This window comes from Sorghum bicolor, chromosome 2 (genome assembly GCF_000003195.3).
Source record: "Sorghum bicolor cultivar BTx623 chromosome 2, Sorghum_bicolor_NCBIv3, whole genome shotgun sequence".
Lineage (NCBI taxonomy): Eukaryota > Viridiplantae > Streptophyta > Magnoliopsida > Poales > Poaceae > Sorghum > Sorghum bicolor.
This window is the reverse complement of record NC_012871.2, coordinates 22,447,329-22,467,838: the sequence shown is the minus strand read 5'-3', so window position 1 is coordinate 22,467,838 and position 20,510 is coordinate 22,447,329. Positions and strand designations below refer to the sequence as shown.

Below are 20,510 nucleotides of genomic sequence, written 5' to 3'. Positions count from 1 at the left end.
TAATAAACAATGCTAATATGATTAGTGTCAACATTAATACCTTTCTAATATAACTCACTTAGTTCAACCTCGAGCCATCTATGCTTTTGTTTGTTTTTGTCGCATGTTTTATGTTTCCAAACCGTAAATCTTTTAAGTGACATAAATAATGTTAAATGTTTATAACCACAATATGGTTAAGGTTTGTAAAGGTTCTTTCTAAATAAAACATAATTTGATTAATGATTGCACATATTTGTTTCTAAATAAGAGTAACATATGCAAATATTAACCTTTTTATAATTACTTGTCAACTTAAATGTGTATTTATTAATTATTAATTTGCCTTGTTTAAATATGATCATATAAAATTGTTTTAGATAATTTTGATTAGTATTTATTCAATGTATTTTTGAATTTGAAGTAGTTTAGGTTTATCTCCGATCTTTCATAAATCATATTAATTATATAATATCAACATAAATGCCTTGTTAATTATGACTTGCTCCGCTCAACTTTAAAAATAAATAGTGATTCTAATTAAGTTGCTCTCACTCGTTTTATATTCTCTAAGCTATAAATGCTAAAATAGTTTAAATAATTTCTATAATTATTTATAAATAGAGTATGACTAGAACTATACTTCATATTTGATAATTATGATTTGTTTAACTCCATTTTATGACTTTTCTCTTGAATATCTGTCACCATAATTCATCTAATAAAATAATCCAAGCGTATAGTCTGTGTTCTGTGTTATGTTGCAAACCTCGAAAGTCGTGTCCGTTTAACGATAGCTCCGTTCTCAATCGTTCTTGTGTGACCACGATCGTAGCAATAAGTCGTGTCGTTTAGTGCGCTCTTTCTAAGCTTTTCTTTTGATTGATGCTTGTTCTTAGTCGTGATTGTTTGTTTGTCTGTTTGTGTTGCTTGGTTGCTACACGTAGAAGAAGTGTGGTTCGTCAACAGTGAAGACCAGGAGCTGAGGACCGACAGTCGAAGCAGAAGGAAAGAAGCTAAAGAATTCTGAGCAGTTATACACTAGGAATAAAGGCAAGTGCAGACACCCTTTGATCATATTGTACCTATGAACTTTAAATATATTTACTTTCCATTGCATGTGTCTTAATACTGCAAACCATAAGGACTTGACTAGCCTCCTACTATATTCCTTGTATGCCTGGGTTATACTTGGGTAGTATAGTGAACAGTAGATATGCTTAGTTGCTCTACTCATCTAATCTATATAATAATAAAAATAATGATCTTGCTTAATAAATTCTTCAATGATGATTAATGATTAAATGGTGAACAATGGTCACTTCGGTGATGGAGATGTTGCGGTGCTTGCGAGCATCGTGTTTTGGTTGAGGAAAGGGGGAGCGGGTACTGTTGGTGGTCCGGTTTGCCGGGCGTACCCGTCTCTGCTCTCCGTAAGGACTTAGTCAGGGAGCGGCCCCCTGGGACTTACAGTGCAGCTCCAAGCTATATGGCTCTGGCTTGACTAATTAGCAGGACCTCCACTAGTAGGGTGTTACTTTCCGGGTAGGCGTGAGGAAGTAACTTGGGTAATGAATATTAAGTTAGCGGCTGCTCGGTACGCCATGGCTATGAGTATCGACTGTCGAGCGCCCCGGCGAAAACTTGCGAGTGGCATCCTATTAGTTGGACCCTGTGAAAGGTCTCGTAGTGAGACCCTGCCTGCTCACCTTGGAAGTGTTTTGGGGAGTCGCGACCCCGGGCAAATGGGAATCACGACTTGGAGTGAAAGTGCACACCTCTGCAGAGTGTAAAACTGATATATCAGCCGTGCTCACGGTCACGAGCGGCCCAGACCCTCACTTGATGAGCAAATTGGATTCACTGGATACTTGGAGGCGAAATTTGGTTGAGGTTGCTACCTCGTGCTTTGGCGGAATGGCTATTCCGTGTTGGCAGGATTGCTATCCTGTGTTCTAAATTGGGATTGCTATCCCATGACCTTAATGGGGTTGCTACCCCGAGTTACTATCTGAGGTTGCTACCTCGGTAATAATTATAATGATGATTAATAAAATTGTTAATATACTTTCATCTAATTAAGGGTTGGGATGCTTCACTCATATTTAGTAATAGGTTATTTTAATAAAAGAATTGTAATAAAAGTGTACCAACTAAAAAGCTCACCTGCAGTTAAACAGTGTCAGCTTTTCCTTTGATTAAGCCTTGCATGTCATTATACTTTCCGTCTGTACTTGCTGAGTTCGACATGAACTCACCCTTGCTATTTCCCCCACACCCCCAGTGTGTAGTAAAGTGCTGCTCAGAAGAAGGATAAAGAGGTCATGGAGTTTTCTAGAAGCTTATGGGAAGTGCTTGGCGTACGGAGCCCCCAGTCAACCGTCCCTGAGAAGATTGGAGCCTAAGAAGTTTAGCTACTGTTTCCGCGTACTCTGATGTTTTGTAAGTGTTATTATAAATATGTTTTTCCGCTATATATAACATTGATTCTGATATTTCTATTCTTTTGTTATATGTGTGGACTTCCTGGGCACACATATGACGACTCTGGTCTTATTTTAAAAGCCAGGGTGTGACATAGGTTATCAACCGTAACAAGCTAGGCCCACCCATTACATATGGTTGGATGGCTTTCATGTATAAGAGCATTTTCAAGAGATTATTTTTTATAATTTACAGAAATAGATATTTTGATGAAAAAACCCCCTCCAATAGCCTCTTTATTTTAGATATTTAAATATAGATATCCTCTATTTTGGATTTCTAGCTTTGCTAACCAAAGATGGAGAGCGAGGATGACACTTTGACTACGCACAAGATATATAAAAAATTTAGAGAATACAAAGATATAGAAAATGACTCTTCAATGATGATTTAGAGAGTACATTTTAGAAAAAACTTTTGAAGATGCTCGAAGATCTGTTTAGTAAAGAATGTCAAAGGGGCAAGAGATAAAGTGGGTAGAAATCGATTGTATTTTATCTATTCTTTTGTTTTTTATAGTGCATAGATAGATAGATAGATAGATAGATAGATAGATTTCATACAAGTTTAATAGGACATGTAATATTATTTCTATATTAACTTAATTATATTATGGATATTATGGTCACCATAAAATACATTATAGTTTTTAAATTTTATAAAAAAATAAAATTGAAGTAGATATATACTATTTTTTGTTATTTTTTTTTCTAAAAATGTTTAATAGTTATTTCTCCCATTACAATGTACTCCCTCCATTTTTTAGGCTATCCTCAATGGGAGTTTCATTACCTAGTTTTCAACGCATCCATATTTTAGAAACAGTGCAGAAGAGTTTTATCCCCATAAAATTCTTTATACTTTCATGAAACTCTTATCATCTCTCTTCATTATTATGATGTCAGATCAACATATTTAATATCCATAAAACTCTAATGAACTCCATTGAGACTGGTCTTAGTCTTCGCCGTTTAAGCCTTGTGCCCAGAGACGAAGAAGCACAGATGACCCATGTCTTTTATAATAAGTTTCTGTGATCTAATTAATCCAATTAATGTGCCTGTATGCAACCAAGGAGGAGCCAGGATAGCTGAGGTCCTCCGCAGAGACATGCATATGTAACCAAGGAACTACCAGGGCGCATGCGAGATGCAACTATAATTACAGCCGGCCACCTCAAGATGATGGAGGCTATTGGATTTTTTTCTTAAACCACTGAGATAAAACGATAGTAAACACCTATGATAGGTACTCCCTCCATACCCATAAAACAAGTCGTTTTGGACAAGGTTTGGGTCAAACATTGGCAATATAAATTATGAATAACTTTTAAGTCGTTGAGTTTAAAAATATGAAAACCATATGAATAGATTTGTCTTGAAAAATACTTTTATAAAAATATATTTATACCACTTTTTGATAAAATTTTTATAAAAATAAGAAGTCAAAAAGTTACACTTTGGAGATCGTGCCATTGTCCAAAACGACTTGTTTTATGGGTATGGAGGGAGTATACCATAAACTATATTATATGACAGTTGGATAACAGATATCATAAATGTTGATACATTTTTGTTATAATCCCAAACCTATTATAGTATGACTTTGCCTAATAAATCGGTAAAAGGCTGCTCTTATTCGGACGGACGGAGTATAGTCAGAAGGCTAGCTAGTGTCAATTCATTTGTAAAAAAAAAAAAAAAATACATCAACTGTCTTTGTAACAATCAATACGCGTTATAGTTTGTAATGAAAGTCCTCCTTTCATCGATCTATGGCGCATACACATGCAACAGCATCACATTATATGTATGAATGCACACGCAGCGCTTAACAATTTTCCATGAGAAAACGATGTTACGCTTGGTCGTCGGCGTGGCCGATAACGTCTATTTGCTGCTGCTGCTGCTGCTGCTTGGGATCCGGAGCCGGTTCTTCGTCAGCGGCGCCTCCGCCTGCAACGGTGAGGTACTCGAGCGCGGTGACGACGTCGCTGATGACGGGGCGCATGGTGGCATCCTCCTGGAGGCACATGGCTGCGATGGCGAGCGCCTGGTAGAGTCCCTTGGTTGGGTATGCGCCCTGGAGCAGCGGGTCGGCCATCTCGGCGAACCGTCGCTTGTCCTTGAATCGCGGGCCGGCCCAGAGGACGAGGTTGTGCTTGTCTGGCGGCCTGGTGGTGTCGATGGCGCGGCTGCCGGTGATGATCTCGAGGAAGACGACGCCGAAGCTGTAGACGTCGGACATGGTGGTGAGCTTGCCCGTGAGCGCGTACTCCGGTGCGCAGTAGCCGTAGGTGCCCATGACGCGCGTGGAGACGTGTGTCTTGTCGCCGACGGGGCCGACCTTGGCGAGCCCGAAGTCGGAGAGGCGTGCGCGGAAGCCGGTGTCGAGCAGGATGTTGGAGGCCTTGAAGTCGCGGTAGATCACGGGCGGCTGCGCGGCGTCGTGCAGGTACTCGAGGCCGCGCGCGGCGTCCTGCGCGACGCCCATGCGCGTCGCCCAGTCGAGCGGCGCGCGCCCCGGCGGCAGGTCCAGCAGGTGGTCCTCCAGGGACCCCAGCGGCATGTACTCGTAGATGAGCATGCGGTGGTCGGCGTCGGTGCAGAAGCCCAGCAGCGTCACCAGGTTGGGGTGCTTGAGCAGGCTGAGCATGAGCGCCTCCACCAGGAACTCGCGCGTGCCCTGCATGCCGTTGCGGTCCAGCTGCTTGACGGCCACCTCCGGTCCCGACGACGAGCCCAGGCGGCCCCTGTAGACGGGGCCGAAGCCGCCCTCGCCCAGCAGCGACTCCGGCCGGAACCCGCCCGTGGCCTCGCACAGCTCGGCGTACGTGAAGGCGCGCGCCGTCACCTTGCCCGCCTTGCCCATCTTGAGGATCTCCTCGGCCACCCGCCTGTGATGGTAGCTCACTGTGCATGCACGCATCGATCGATCACATGCCATTGTTATTTATTTGGATGGATGATCATCGATCGATTAGGATAAAGGTAAAGGTGGGTATGGTACCTGACTCGGTGACGATGTCGTTGACGAGGGCGACCAGGTTGCTGTTGTCGATGCTGTCGTTCCTCCTGCTGCTCTTCTCCACGCCGGCGGACTGCCGCTCGGGGGGAGCACGACGGTACGACGAGGGGACAGAGGACGAAGAGGTAGCCGGGGACGAAGCCACAAAATGATCATGGTGGGCGGTCCCGTCGCCGGTGTGGGACTGGAAGCAACACAAGATGCCCATCGTCGTCGCCGTCCAATGATTCCAGCGACCGGCGAGCTAGCGGCAATAATCGAAACGAATGCTTGGGCAATCGAATTTGCCCAAGCATTCACCCGAATCCAATAATCCGATTGGATTTGTGTGAACAAGTGACACGATGGCAATGCAGCGGCGAGCCGTGCGCTCCGCCGGCCGGCGAGGGGGAGAGCACCGCAAAGAGGCGACTATCCAATTGGAGGGAGGCTTGGCCCCGGGAGAAGCAGCAGCATCAGCTGATGCAAAAACAAATCAATAACAAGATCGCCTAGAATGTGAATGATCCGGTTGTCATGTTGCGATGCGAGCAGACGGACCCTGCCAGGTCGCCAAAACTGGACCAATATGGCCACAAATAGCATATTGCCGCGTGCAGGATTGCGTGCTTGCAGGTTGCTGCTGCTGCAGCAGCAGCTAATTTTGGAACAAAAACAACTGCTTCTCTTGATCTCTATTTCATCACAAGTCTATTCCTCAAATTTGATGGAATGACTCCAATTCTCACACTAGTGTTAAATATTAGCCTGTGAAATGAGGCGAGGATGCATCATCTATTCTACAAACAAAACAAAAAAGTGAGGAGTGAGACGATGGACTAACTTATACCTCAAACCAAACACCCTATTAATATTTGGAATCCATTCAGATGACACAATCACCCGCCCTCCATGGAATACAGTACATACCAAGATCAACCAGCCAACCACAGGTGCAGATTTGAGAATATGGCAGCTTAACACTCACTCTCTGGATCCCCATCTTCCCCACGGCCATCACTAGCAAGATTCACCTTAACCAGCCTTTTCTGCTCCTCATCATCTGAAGGTACATGAAGATGAGCCTCCAGCATAAGGATCTCCCAGTCGTGATGCCGCAGAAACGAAAGCAGACCATCCTCTACACAGCATAACAGATTCCATCATTGTTTTGTATCAAGTATATGTGACTAATCGGGGCACAACAAAGGAGAAAATTGTAACCAAACCTCCATTTCGGGTTGCCTTAATCTGGAGAAATCCTGATCCATGTGGCCCAGATACGGGGAATGTGCATGACACAGATCTCCGTCGATGGCCCACCATAAGAGAAGACTCGTACCACGGTCCTCTGACTATCGGCGCTCCAATTGCTTCCACAACCGCAGGGTTGTCAGCAGCATGCTCGATTGCCTTACTGAAAACATTCAGACTTGTAATTTTTTTCGTTAAAACAAACAGAGTAAAAGCAATGTTACATCCATGTAATTTCAACCATTCTAAGGGACAAAAATATAATATATGGAAAATGGAATTCATATGCATCTAGAAGAACATTATTAAGGTAACATAAACTTCATGTCTGATTAACAAAAAAAGATGCCCATATAAAAATTTAAGATAAAAGGAAAATAAACTAAGATGTCTAGAATTTATTAGAATATTGAATGAGTGCTACAGGTCGCTATTTATTCTCTACGGCTAAAGCAATGGAGACCAAATAAACCACACACATCACATGTGTATGAGGACTTAACCCAACTGTTCTTGTTTCCATTAAAGAAAAAAAGCACCATTCACTTTGCATTAAAAAAACCAAACCAACAAATTACCGTGCATAATCAAGATAATAGGAGTGCATAATGGTTGTCCCAGATAAAGTCAAAATTTGCAGTGAGTGTTTGCTGACATATTGTAAACACATTAACATTGATACCCAGTGTTGAGCGGTTGATTGTTCCCATAATGGAATCCTACAATTCACGTGATATGAGCAGAGGCAAGATGTTCGGATATCACCATGCTACTCAAAAAAAAAAAAGGCAAGATGTTTTCACCTCCCCTGATCTCTACTATAATTGAAATCTTCTCCAGGCAAATCTCACCTGCAAGATCAACGACTCACAGCACATATCCTACAGATTTAACGGTCCAGATTAGAAGTATGATCACGACTTTACACACCCTTAGCATCAGCCTCCCCATCAGCCCTGTTCAAACGCGTTGCACACCCTCCCCATCAGCCCTGTTCTCTCGGTTCGATTCCCACGTCCCACACCGTTTTTCCATTTTTTTTCTCCGATGTCGCTGCTAGAGTTCCTCCGCAAGCACAGAATGTTAGTCGGCCGTCATCGAGACGTGTCCCCAGGTGTCCGCCCCTACTTCCTCTGTCCTCCAGCCGGCCAGGGACCGCATGCTGTGCGTGGAGGAGGTCGACTGCCTGGCGAGACGCAAAGCCAGGCAGGGCCGTCGTTGCCAGCGCCAGCCTCCTTATGCGGCGAAGCTTCTACGCTACCCGGCGTTGGGTTCGGGTCGTCGTCGGCCAGGTAAATCAGGAACAGTGGTCGTGGCGGTGGTGATCCAAGGCCTGAATCCCCGACGGGGCCGCGGCCAGGCCTATGCCCATGTCGGCCTGCACGTACGGCGGACCCTGGCGGCGGTGACACGACCAGGCAAGCGGGTCGGGTGGCCGCAACGATGATGACGCACGAGAGCTGGCTCAACTTCGGTGAGGAGTGGAACACGGCAGGACTGGCATAATCTATCTGTCCAAGGGGACCTCAAATTGTTTCACCGGTCCTGGTAAGGAAATGCTAGATATTTCCTTCCTTAGATTAACTGCTTGCTTTTAAGAGTTGAGAACAACATTTTCCCTCTTCATGTTGTCTGTCCTTAAATCCAAATCTTTCATTGCTGGGGCGGATGCATGGACGCTCCTGCAATTCAATCCCCTTCTAGGTTCTTAGATTTGCTTGCTTGTTTGATGTGTGCTGGACGAGTACTGGTATGACAGTATAATTAATTATTTTTGGTCAATTTCTTTTCGTATTAGTGGGAACAACAGAGGTTGCCCTTGGTTAATATGAGATGAACTGGATCTTATATATAGCGGATTTTTTCTCTTGTAATATCCTTGTGGTTCAAGGATGTACTCTCCATGCACTTCTCGAAAAAGGCTGACTAAAACTAAACCGCATTGCTGCAATCACTCATTTACTCACCTGAAATTGAAGCTGAAATGGATAACCCCAAACACTCTGAAAGAGAAATAAAATGGTACTAACTTTATCGAAGGTTTTAACTTCAGGAAGAGTATAGTATCGTGGATCTTCATTTTCTCTCTTTTATGCCTACAAAATTACCACATTTCATGTGAAAGATGAAAGACACATAGTTACTGTTTTTATCATGATCTGCTAATATGTTTGATTAATAGCTGATGTTTGTGTAGCCCAAATGCTTTGAAATTTGTATGAGCTATATTGTTGATGTGTATGCTGTATAGTATTTTTTATATATGACGGAAGCTATAAAATCAAGGTTGCATTGTGGCCACCAAACACTCTGGCACCAGACGGGAATGGTTACATTTGCATACTTGGGGACTTGGGGTTGGGGGCACTGAAAATCTGTAGTTCACTGCGGTGCTGCCATTCCTTGTGCAACATTTATCTTACGCCTTGCTGCATGATCTGTTTCTTATATATTCTTTTCCTGAATGCTTTTTTATGGATGAAGGAAGGTGGAGACTGGACTGAAAAAGTACAAGTCAGACATCATAATTAGCTTCCACCCCCTCATGCAACACATTCCTCTGTGGATTCTCAAATGGCAATGCTTACAAAATAGAGTATCTTTCTAACTGTGATCACAGACCTCAACACTTGCCACCCAAAATGGTATATTCAGTTAATGATAAGGAAAACATATAGTAAAACAATTTGTTCACTTGATCTGACAATTAGAAGAAAAAAATGCATGTTCCATGCTAATATGAACAGATATTACTTCCCTTCAGAAAAAGTTGCCAAGCGGGCAATACTGGGTGATCTACAACCTTCTCAAATCTGCTCATTCGGTCTTCCGATTCGACAATCATTCTACCGAGTTCTTGTTAAGGTATTTAGCTCACCCTAAGTTTTTTTATATTTCTATTCTTGCTAATTTTAGTATGAACCATACATGGTCTTTCAAAAGACTCAGATATTCATTTACAATGTTCAATGAATATGCCATATACCCCAGAGCATTACTGTTTAAGTTTCAAGGAAACAGATAAATATATGTCTGTGCATTGATTTGTCTTAATACTATTTTGTTGTCATCAATTTTCTTTGAAACTTAAAAATGTTTTTTTGGTATGAAACCACTTATATCATGATGATTTGAGGAGGGAACTTGAATTGGAAAATATCAGTAAAGGTATAATGCACAACTTGTTGTTCTAATTATTTTCTAAATGATTCAAACGGATTTGGTCTGTAGACAGCATATTCTGAAAATAATTGTATACTGATCGAATGCAATATATATGAATTAGACAGAACATGTTTGAGTTGTGCTAGACAGAACAGGTATCCAGTTATTTCACCTTTCTTATTTTATTTTTTTAGTTTCTTATTTCTGAAGTCCACCAATATCTTTTAACACACTTGCTTTGCTTAGCACGGATGTGCATTGCAGTCATCATTGTGTCTAGATGCTATTTTATTTTTGGGACATGTTTTATTTAACCAGGTTGTCTAACTGGATTCTCTATTGACAAATGACAAATGACCAGTCTCTACGAGATGGTGATGTGTATTTTGTTGTGGCATATAACAGTAGATGTTCTTCTTGGTGCAACACATTTTTGTCTGTTCATGTCAATTCAAGTTCATTTTTCTCTTTTTCTCAAAGTTTATTACTGATGACATCTGATCATTCTTTTTGCTTGCGGAATGGTTGTGAATGGTTTCAGCAAAGTAAATTTCTGTTGTGCTATTCATGTATATTTTGTAGACTACATTGCAGATCAATAAGTAACTTATTAAGATCTGCCATGAACAACTATAAAGGTAACTGAGGACAGAATTATTGGTGGACATTTTGAACACCCGTGCAAATAAATGTGGAGACAGTATCCCTAGAGAACACAAGACCCACTTGACACATTAAATAGATTGTAAATGTAAATTAGATGGTTGAAGTGAGACATAACTTTATAATGCCTTGTTATGCACAAGTGTTTCCTGATTATATACATGGTCATATATATTTACATGAAACTATTATGAAAAAAAATATCATCATTTGGTTGTTTTCAAGTGCATCCCAAAATGAAGCCGTAACGTTAGTATGGGCATTATACTAGTACTCTAAAAAGTCAAGATGTTTGGGTTTGGGGAAACTGCTCACTGTGCCATGCCCATTCCATTCTATACATCCAATTGATGTGCAAAGAAATCACATCTCTTTGGTCCTGAATAAAGATCAAACTACTAGCTGCCATGCAATTCAATTCTCTCTAGTAACTGAGGAGCGTAAAATATTAGTAACACAATAGTAGATTGGGCTGGATTAATTTTGTTGGGAGAGACGAAGCCAAAAGAAAGAAGGAAGCTGACGTTGTGCATCCATTGAAGATGGCGAGGTCGTTGACGGCGCTGAGCACGAGCCCGCCAGCAAGGCTGATGGCCCCGATCGACAGGACCCTCCGTGGTAGCGAGCTCTTGCGGCTTCCGATGGAGTCGCTTCCGAACGAGCTGAAGCCCAAAGTTTGGCATGACACGGAGAAGAAGACGAGAGATCTCGGGGTCAGTTCGGGCTAGGAACTTGGAATGCAAGATTTGTAGATGAATTCCTACCGGTAGAGAAGACCGCCGGTAAAGGCTCCTGGAGTGCGCAACTGGGGCATTCCGGCGAGCTTTCTCGCCGCCGCCGCCCATCTCCACGACATTTCACTTCTCCCCGCCGACGGAGAAGACAGAAGAGGATGGAGGCACGGGAAAAAAAAATGGAGGCCCAGCAAATTGCATCGTTAATGGGCCTCAGGCTGGTGCGGTCCGGCCCAAACGTGAATCGCATCGCATTATCCCCACTGCACCATCCGCGGCCTTCTTCTCCCACCTGTTGCTTGCTCGCTGCTGCTCCAATCTGCCAGTGGAGTCGAATCGATGGCGGCGTTGTCGTCGTCGCCGTCGTTTCGCCACCTCCTCCTTCTCCGCCCGCGCTTGCTCCTCAGCCCCACCTGCCTTGCTGGCTCCTTCTCGCGCCGCCACATCCATGGCCGCCGCCGTCTCTTCTCCTCTGCATCCTCCTCGACACTGACCCACGGCGAGGCCTCCTCGACACACGGTGATGCTGATGGCGTCGTCGAAGTCAACCCTCCGCGCGGAACTAGGGACTTTACGCCGGAGGACATGCGGCTCCGCACCTGGCTCTTCGACCAATTCAGGGAGGTCTCCCGCATCATGGCCTTCGAGGAGGTGGACTTCCCCGTCCTTGAGTCGGAGGCGCTCTTCATCCGGAAGGCAGGGGAAGAGATTACGCAGCAGGTCTTCCCCCCATATTCATCATTATTTAGCTGATAAGCCCATTCTTCTTTCCGAACTGAAGTCATTTATAACTTTGCATTTTGATTCTGCACCGCAGCTCTACAACTTTGAGGATAAAGGGGGTCGCCGTGTTGTTCTCAGGCCGGAAATCACCCCTTCTCTCGCGCGCCTAGTCATAAAGCAAGGGTATGTATGCCTTTGCTAATCTATTTCTCATGCATTGTAGTGTCTATTCATGCCTCTTCTTTCCGTCAGAATGTGATGTTCACCTACTCTTCTTCTGTCTAGAAAATCAGTCTCCCTTCCACTAAAATGGTTTACTATAGGACAGTGCTGGCGATATGAGCGCATGACCAGAGGAAGAAGACGGGAACATTACCAATGGAATATGGATATATTTGGTGTGCCTAAAGTTCGGGTATCACCCTTCTCCTTTACTGATTCCGGATGCTGCTGTGCTCGTATGCTTTTGAACTGATTCGGCATTGCCATCTCATCGTTGGAATCAGGCTGAGGCAGAGCTTCTTCATGCAATTGTTCTCTTATTTCAACGTCTTGGAATTACATCTTCTGATGTGGGGATCAGGGTGTCCAGTCGGAAGGTAACATTTCACACACACACACACACTCAAGTATCCATCTTTAGTTCACATTTTCCTTAATACTTCCCTTTCATGTATTTGGTGCCTTTTGTTTTGGCCGTACCAAAAGTAAATTGTTAAGCTTTGTTAATACACTATTAATCTCAGATTTTTAAACTATTATGACCAAATTGGTATGGTACATAACCATGTTGCTTCATGGTAGTGGATGCCCTTTTTATTCCTTATCTATTCCATAAGGAGATGCGAATTCTGGGAATCGGATTGCCTAAGAATGTTGTAGCTGCTGACATCTGGATATGTTATAACATCTTTATACATGTTAGTGCATGTGTTTTGCTCTGATTCTTGTTGGCTGTCATTTGCTTTTTGCAGGTTCTTCAGGCTGTGTTGAACATGTACTTCATCCCAGAACATTTATTCACTGAAGTTTGTGTTATTGTTGATAAAGTATGCCCAAATTCTGCTGGTGACTCACCACCTGTTTTCATTGCTGATTGCTGTACCAATTACCATATTATCTTATTGCCAGTTGTACTCTGTAGATTTGGGTTGCGATACCATGTTATCTGCTTGCCAGTTATACTCTATTTGTAGCTTCAGGAGCTGACAAGTTGTGGTAATTTATAATATTGAACTGCAAATAGAAATAGGATGATTTTTATATCTTCAGCTTGTTATATCTTTATTTATATACTAGAGGTCTAACTTTTTTTAGTAATGGAACAAATCTTAAAGCACCTCAACTCTTAATTGAATCCAGAGAGCACCTTTCCAAAACTGGTTGCCTTTTAAGAGTTTGACTCTTGCTACGAAGAGCACATGTTGCTCCATTAGATGGTGACATTGACCATTCTACCTCTATTATTAATTTGGAAGTAACCAGTAACCGATTACCCTAGAAGGCCAGTCTCTCGAACAGATTATCACTGTTTTGCTTTTCATATCTTATCTATTTTTAACAATTAGCTGAATACCCATTGATTGATGTAATTGTTTATTGCTATACTTTTGTTGGTGTAATGACTGCCTTACGTTCTAACATAAGCATTATGCAGTTGGGTAAAATAACTAGGGAAGAAATTGAGAAGGAACTTATTTCAACTGGGCTGTCATCCGAAGCTGTCCAGGGTATCATCAATGTGCTTTCGCTCAAGTCACTTTCCAAGCTTGAAGGTTTTCTCCTAATCTTTTGTTGTTGGCTTATTATTATGCTTATGCATGCTCCATATGATATACATCTATTTGAATATAATAACACTGAAGTAATGTTGCTAAGTTGGAAAATATATCGTGTAAAGGAATATTGATTAAAGGTGTTCTCTTACATCAGGCCTTTATGCTTTATCTGTTAAGCTGACAATCTTGGGTTTCTTTATCCATATATAAATGTTTGTTTTTTAGTCTTCAGGACCTTTGGGCAAGGTTCTTGTTTAATCTTGATATACTTATGCAGAGGTGCTAGGATCTGGTGTTGAAGCTGTTGCTGACTTGAAAAAACTCTTCTCATTTGCGGAGCAATATGGTTATGCTGATTGGATTTGTTTTGATGCATCAGTGGTCCGTGGCCTTGCATACTACACAGGAATTGTATTTGAGGTTGTTTTCTGCTTATCTCTTATGTCAACAGCAGGACCACTAACAACTAGAGAAGGAGCCATGTCATCAAACTGCACATGAAAGCTTATTTCAAAAAAGATATTATTTATTTTCAGATAATAATCTCTATTCTATTTACAAATAATATTTCAGCATTTGGATGGTTTGGGTGTGTGTGGCTTTGTAATTTGTAAGGGCTCCTACCCCTTTTTTCTCTTAATATAATGATAGAAAACTCTCTTGTGTTTTTGAGAGAAACAAATATTTTTGCAGTGGTTTCTAAAGTCAAATGTCGTGAATTCTGTTCTTAGGATCATTTTGAGCGCTTAAGCTACTGTAGTCCATGTAGAACGGCAGGTTATAATTTGATCAACAATTTAATATTTTTACCTGACTAGATAGGATGTTTCGTGAGTTTATTTGGATTTTTTTTTCAATGTTGTGTTGATCTTACATTCCTTTATTTTTTTTGTTTTTCAAATAAATGTATTCTACATTACTTTTTTTGATGCCACTAACTCCTGTTTTGAAACTCTTGTATCACTTTTTCAGGCATTTGATAGAGAGGGAAAACTGAGAGCAATTTGTGGTGGTGGAAGGTATGATAGATTGCTTTCAACATTTGGAAGTGAAGATATACCAGCTTGTGGCTTCGGATTTGGAGATGCTGTTATAGTGGAAGTATGGCATGTTCTGTCTTATTCTTATCTCTGGTTCTTTTCTTTTTAGATAGAAGAATTGAGCAATCTGGTTGGTCTAAGAATAAGTTCAGTTTTAGATTGATGTTTAATGCAGTAAGGGCAACATCTGTTAATATGAACCTAAAGCGTAACCAATTCGAGATGCTAACCATCACAAGTGTTATGTGCGTGCTAATTCATGCAATGTGGAGTGCAGAAATAGAAGTCTAGTACTTGATAACATGATTTTTTTTGAAAGTATTATTGCACTTTATAGATCATTTTGAGTTTGTGTACTACTTCAAGGGAGTGGCATTGATTTGGCTGTAATTTATGTGTCTAACAGCTGTTGAAAGAAAAGGGTCTCTTGCCTGATCTGTCACGTCAAATTGATGACATTGTCTTCCCTTTGGACGAAGAACTTGAAGGACCAGCATCCAGTATTGCTTCCTCTCTGAGAAAGAAAGGGCGTTCTGTTGACCTTGTAGAAGACAAGCGTCTCAAATGGTATACCTACCATATTTTTCTTTCTTTATTGTTGTGTCTGAAATATTCGTTTTGATACTACCAGGGTATTTAAGCACGCAGAGAGGATCAATGCTAGCAGGCTGATATTGGTCGGAAATTCGGAGTGGGAGCGAGGCATGGTTCGTGTAAAGATACTATCAACCAGAGAAGAATTCGAGGTAAAGGCGGGTGAACTAGAGTGATAGTTTTGCTGATTATAATCATGGTTTTTCTTTCCCTTCTTTTGTTTTGCCATTTGTCTTAGAAGTCGTGTAGATACATGGAAAAGATACAACTCTATGGTACGCGCCTTTGCTCTCTGTTGTATCTTCATTTGGAAAAGATACTGTTAACCTGCAGTAACAGTACGTTGGAAAAGATACTGTCAGTCTTCTGTAACAGTATGTTCTATGAGTAAATTGTTGCTGCTGTAATCTAATTACAATCAGTCATACTCATTCAGAACGCATGAGCCAGCTAGTATGTTCATTTGAATGGAAGTATAAATAGCACATTAACGTACAACCTACAGTGACTGAGGTCCAGCTTGGCTAGGAAGCCTTTTTTTTGTTTTGTTTTGGTTGAATCTGTATTTTCCTATAATGTAGTACTATAAAAAGACTGATTTATCATGACTATTCCCCACTTGATCCATACAATGCTACAAATAATTTAATCAATGTTAGGAGACACTGGATCACAGGCACTCGCGCTGTTGGTGGGTTGGTCAGGACTCGAGACTCATCAGGAGGGTGCCGAGGCTCCCACGTAGCCGAAGCCAACGATAAAGGCCGCCGCCGATTGCAGGAGCAGGTACATGTAGTAGTGGTCGCGGCCGAAGAAGACAATGTCGTAGACGGCGCAATAGAGCAGGCACGCCCCCATGGCGAGCTCCAGCACATGCATCTCCCGCCTCGTGCTGCAGCACCTGCTCCGGAGCACCTGCTGTTTCTTCTTCCTCGCGACCACCGGAGCAGCCTTGCCGCTGCCGAGCTTGTCGGTGACCACCCACTCGTTGGCGCGGCTGGCCTCCAGCAGTCCGATGACGGCGGCCTTGGATCGGTGCATGGACATGACGTTCTCGAAGAGGATCCAGAAGATGAGGAGGTGGCAGGACCTTGGCGTGCAGGCGGCGTTGAGCAGCGTGATGAGCGCCGGCACGTACATGGCCACGTACTTGGGCAGTCGCACGTCGCCCTGCACCAGCACGCATGCCGGGATGACGACGCAGTAGAAGAGGAAAGTGACGAGGTGCGCCACCACCTTCCTGACGAAGAAGAAGGCGTAGAGGAGGTGCAGCTTCTTCCCCAGCGACACCCGGTCGCTGCGGAGGATCTCCGGCAGCACCTTGCGGAACAGGTTGGCGGGGCCGCACGACCACCGGTGCTGCTGGTAGCGGTACGCCTTGAAGGTGCTGGGCAGCTCGTTGCGCACGACGAGGTCGCCGACGTAGACGAAGCGCCAGCCGCGGAGGCTGGCGCGCACGGCCAGGTCCATGTCCTCCACAGTGGTGCGCTCCTTCCACCCGCCGGCGTCCGCCAGCGCGGCGACGCGCCACACCCCGGCCGTGCCGTTGAAGCCGAAGAAGGCGTGGCAGGCGGAGCCCACCTCCTGCTCCACGGCGAAGTGGTAGTTGAGGGACATCTCCTGGATGCGGGTGAGGATGCAGTCGTCGGCGTTGACGTAGCGCCAGCGGGCCTGCACCAGGGCGACGCCGGGGTCGCGCTGCAGCAGCGGGACCGTGCGCCGGAGGAAGTCCGAGTCCGGCTGGAAGTCGGCGTCGAAGATGGCCACGAACTCGCACTCCCTGGCGTAGTGCTTCTTGAGGCCCTCGCGCATGGCGCCGGCCTTGTACCCGTTGCGGTTGCTGCGGTTCTCGTAGCGGATGCGCACGCCCTTGCCCGCCCACCGCAAGCACTCCACCTCCACCAGCTCCCTGATGGCCGGGTTCGTCGAGTCGTCCAGCACTTGGATCACCAGCCGGTCCGATGGCCATGACATCCCGCACGCCGCTCCGATGGACAGACGGTACACCTGCATCCATGATCCAGCGCGTTTTATTATTATTATTATTATTATCAGGCAAATGCTCATTGGCATTTTAATTTGGCTCCCTCGCATTTTCATTTTTCAATCAACGACGGCTGTGGCCATCAATTCTCTCTCGACCTTAATTATCGGTAAAGTAAATTTATCGTCTCTCCGGCTAAGCACGAATCTTAATTAGTGTGATCCTGTGATCTATATTATGACAAGGGACAAAAAAAAAAACTGCGTTCCTTAATTATATGCGTCATGGTCTCACGGAGAGGAAACTCACGCTCTACGCCTGAATCTCTCCTACACAGTTGTGGTTAATTCAAGTTTGGTAGACATGCACACCCTTAATTACATCTGTCAAGATATTTTGTCATTGTTCATAAATTAAATGAGAGATGGAAATTAGTGATTCCAGCTAGCCTTTTTTATTTTCCCATGATAGATTTTCATCTCAGGATCGCTAGCAACAAATCGTGAGAGTTGACCTCTCAATGCATGATGATATATTTTTTTGAGACAATGCATAATGATATATATGGTAACATATATCTAACTTTCACTTCTGCAGCTGCTATATATGCAAAATGAATGCTCCAAAGAAGTAAACTTCTAAAGGGGAGCCACACGGCTGCCTTCTTCCTCACACTCTTCCCCCACTTTTTTTATTGCACACGTGACATTTTTGTTATCTTCTCCCTCTCTAGTGTCCCTTGCCTGCCCGCTGCCCATCGCCCTTCACCTCCAGCAAAACACTAGCACGTCTACGGCGACCTCCTCCTCCCCCTCCACCCCTCTATGGTCATGGTGCTCCTGCCCTAACATGGCCCGACCATCTTCACCGCTGCTAGGACCTTAAAGCCATCCTCCCGCCGTCCCCACCACATGCTTGATCTGCCTCCCCCCGACCCGTTTTCTCTAAGCTCACCGGAGTTGGAAAAGAAGAGGGTGGATGGGTGTAGGCATGCGGCCATTGGAGTTGACGCCGATAGCTGCTAGAGGAGGAGAGAGGGTGTGTGTTGTGGTGGGAAAGAAGAACAGTGCTAGGTTGGTGGGACCCACCACACGTGCGGTGCGGTGGGAAGGGAGTTGGGGGAGGCAGGCGTGCGGTGCGCCGAAAAAACCGCTGCCAGATATGATGTTATGAAGTTATTACCTTAATATTCATGATGAAAACAAACAGAAACATATCTAGCTATTTCTTCTTTATTTCTGTAGCTTGTGACTTGGTGGAAAAGGAAAAGAAATTAAAAGGAAAAAAAAGGAAGAAACGCATCCAGGTAAAGAAAAATAAAGTAGCTTTAGTTTCTAGCTTCTACATCAACGAGAAACATATTGAAGAGAATATCATGCTGCAAGAACTAACTGCACACACGAGAAACATGCACACTCATAGTACCATGTAGCGTGCTTGGGGTGATCGATCATGCTACGCATGTAAACATCGACGACGCTTCGACCCCTTTCAGTTGTTTGGCGTGCAGACTTCACGCACGCTTCCTTTATTTGCGCCAGTACAAACAAGCAAATACTACTTGTACTACTAGTATTGCAATGTCATACAACACCATACCAGTGTGCATTTATTGTGTGCCAATCAGCTAGTAGGAGTATACATACTACTACTAGCAGTAAATAAGGAAGATAGAAGCAAAATCTGAATTGGAAGCAATAATAATCAAGCAGCAGTTCTCGCTCACCTGTCCCTCGTTGAACATGGGGATCTGGACCAGGACCATGGGGCAGCAGTGGTCGTCGTCGCCGGCCTCCAGGTCGTCGTCGTCCAGCTCGTCGGCGAGGCGGCGTCGGGAGCGCTGCTTATTGCGGCGCCGGCGCAGCCAGAGCCCGGTGATCACGGCCGCCATGTAGAGGCGCTCGAGGAAGAGCATCAGCGACATGGCGGCGCAGACGTACACGGCGACCTGCAGCGTCGGCACCACCACGGACCACCGCACCGCCTGCCAGGCCGCGCGCATCACGGACGACGGCGGCATCGTCGTCGCCGGAGACCGAGACCCTGATGCTGCGGCTGCCGCAGTACCCAACAACCCGAGCCTCCTCATGGCCGTGCCTTATTAGCTACTACAGCTTGCTCGCCGATTAATAACCAAGAACAATCGGCGTGTGTAGGCAAAGGCATGGAACCGATTGCAGGGTGCACGTACTACGTATATACTGTGGACTGAAGAGGGCTGTCCGTGTAGTATTTATATACAAACAAATCCTGGACTCTACTAGACCTGATAGACATATACCGTAGTATATAAAAAATAAATATACGATTAATTAATTTTGACATGCACTCCAGTAGTATGCTGTATGCATCTGCTTCCCGGCCAGCTAGCGCCTGCTAGCGCTAGTGCGCTGCCCGACGACGTTGCTTAGCTTTCCATCTGTGATGTATCTTTGTACTTTCGCCGCTCAGTGCTTTGCTTTGTATTTGTGCGCGCGTCATATGTATGTGTGTATGTACTCCAGCCGTAGAAAAACTGGATGTGCGGTGCGTATATGGCCGGTAGTGTACACGTGCACGCGCGTTCACGAGAGACATGCATGTCATCGATCGATCAGTTGTTTTGTCTGCGGCCGCAGCCCGCGGTGTACATTGACATTGGGCCATTGGAGCACAGCTAGCTTAGACAAAAGCACAACAATGTATTAATGCAAATGCAGCACCTACCAGCCTTGATAAATATAATAAAATGAATATAAGTATATGAAGATATCCTTCTCTATCCTATGTATTATCTATATATACGAGATATATAGATATAGATAAGAACTATGGCATCTTCCATGCATGCCTCCTGCTGCCTGGCTGGCATATCACAGATTCACATACAGTACTATCAACACCAATAGATATAATTTCAGCTCTGGTCAAAGTCAAAATATCTTAAGTTTAACTAATTTTTTTAAAAATATATCTATATGCATGGCTATAAATAGCAGGTATACAGTAAAAATACATTTAATGACAAATCTAACGTGGTATTATTACTTTATCCATCCCAAAGAACTATACATTTTGTTTCTCAAAAGTCAAACACTTTCAAATTTGACAAATATTTTTTTAAAAT

General features: G+C 43.9%; 4 protein-coding genes across 4 annotated transcripts; 1 reads left to right on the top strand and 3 right to left on the bottom strand.

Annotated features, from left to right (window-relative positions):
- LOC8062581 (probable serine/threonine-protein kinase PBL23) lies at nt 4,014–6,011 on the bottom strand. Its single transcript, XM_002459831.2, has 2 exons — nt 5,473–6,011; nt 4,014–5,375 (listed from the first exon to the last, which is right to left on the bottom strand). Exons 1-2 carry the CDS (start codon nt 5,696–5,698, stop codon nt 4,321–4,323), a joined length of 1,281 nt encoding a protein of 426 aa, XP_002459876.1. The 5' UTR covers nt 5,699–6,011; the 3' UTR covers nt 4,014–4,320.
- LOC8062580 lies at nt 6,142–11,528 on the bottom strand. Its single transcript, XM_002459830.2, has 4 exons — nt 11,316–11,528; nt 11,076–11,213; nt 6,699–6,886; nt 6,142–6,610 (listed from the first exon to the last, which is right to left on the bottom strand). The coding sequence occupies exons 1-4, from the start codon at nt 11,405–11,407 to the stop codon at nt 6,447–6,449; spliced, it is 582 nt and encodes a 193-aa protein (XP_002459875.1). The 5' UTR covers nt 11,408–11,528; the 3' UTR covers nt 6,142–6,446.
- On the top strand, nt 11,522–15,893 carry LOC110432547 (histidine--tRNA ligase, chloroplastic/mitochondrial-like). Its single transcript, XM_021453220.1, has 10 exons — nt 11,522–12,005; nt 12,103–12,191; nt 12,294–12,423; nt 12,515–12,607; nt 12,983–13,057; nt 13,666–13,783; nt 14,064–14,206; nt 14,759–14,887; nt 15,233–15,393; nt 15,458–15,893. Exons 1-10 carry the CDS (start codon nt 11,625–11,627, stop codon nt 15,594–15,596), a joined length of 1,458 nt encoding a protein of 485 aa, XP_021308895.1. The 5' UTR covers nt 11,522–11,624; the 3' UTR covers nt 15,597–15,893.
- Nucleotides 16,116–19,859, bottom strand: LOC8063853 (mannan synthase 1). The gene is made up of 2 exons (XM_002459829.2): nt 19,131–19,859; nt 16,116–17,427 (listed from the first exon to the last, which is right to left on the bottom strand). Exons 1-2 carry the CDS (start codon nt 19,491–19,493, stop codon nt 16,138–16,140), a joined length of 1,653 nt encoding a protein of 550 aa, XP_002459874.2. The 5' UTR covers nt 19,494–19,859; the 3' UTR covers nt 16,116–16,137.

What these genes read in the sequence shown, in the direction of transcription:
- LOC8063853 (XM_002459829.2), bottom strand. Translation starts at nt 19,493, where the DNA reads ATGAGGAGGCTCGGGTTGTTGGGTACTGCGGCAGCCGCAGCATCAGGG. An exon ending in CCATGTTCAACGAGGGACAG is followed by an intron (nt 17,428 to 19,130) that starts GTGAGCGAGAAC and finishes TCATGGATGCAG; the next exon opens with GTGTACCGTCTGTCCATCGG.
- LOC8062581 (XM_002459831.2), bottom strand. Translation starts at nt 5,698, where the DNA reads ATGGGCATCTTGTGTTGCTTCCAGTCCCACACCGGCGACGGGACCGCC. An exon ending in CGACATCGTCACCGAGTCAG is followed by an intron (nt 5,376 to 5,472) that starts GTACCATACCCA and finishes GTGCATGCACAG; the next exon opens with TGAGCTACCATCACAGGCGG.
- LOC110432547 (XM_021453220.1), top strand. Translation starts at nt 11,625, where the DNA reads ATGGCGGCGTTGTCGTCGTCGCCGTCGTTTCGCCACCTCCTCCTTCTC. An exon ending in ACACAGGAATTGTATTTGAG is followed by an intron (nt 14,207 to 14,758) that starts GTTGTTTTCTGC and finishes TCACTTTTTCAG; the next exon opens with GCATTTGATAGAGAGGGAAA. An exon ending in GAAGACAAGCGTCTCAAATG is followed by an intron (nt 15,394 to 15,457) that starts GTATACCTACCA and finishes TGATACTACCAG; the next exon opens with GGTATTTAAGCACGCAGAGA.
- LOC8062580 (XM_002459830.2), bottom strand. Translation starts at nt 11,407, where the DNA reads ATGTCGTGGAGATGGGCGGCGGCGGCGAGAAAGCTCGCCGGAATGCCC. An exon ending in ATCTTCAATGGATGCACAAC is followed by an intron (nt 6,887 to 11,075) that starts GTCAGCTTCCTT and finishes GAATGTTTTCAG; the next exon opens with TAAGGCAATCGAGCATGCTG. An exon ending in TAAGGCAACCCGAAATGGAG is followed by an intron (nt 6,611 to 6,698) that starts GTTTGGTTACAA and finishes TATGCTGTGTAG; the next exon opens with AGGATGGTCTGCTTTCGTTT.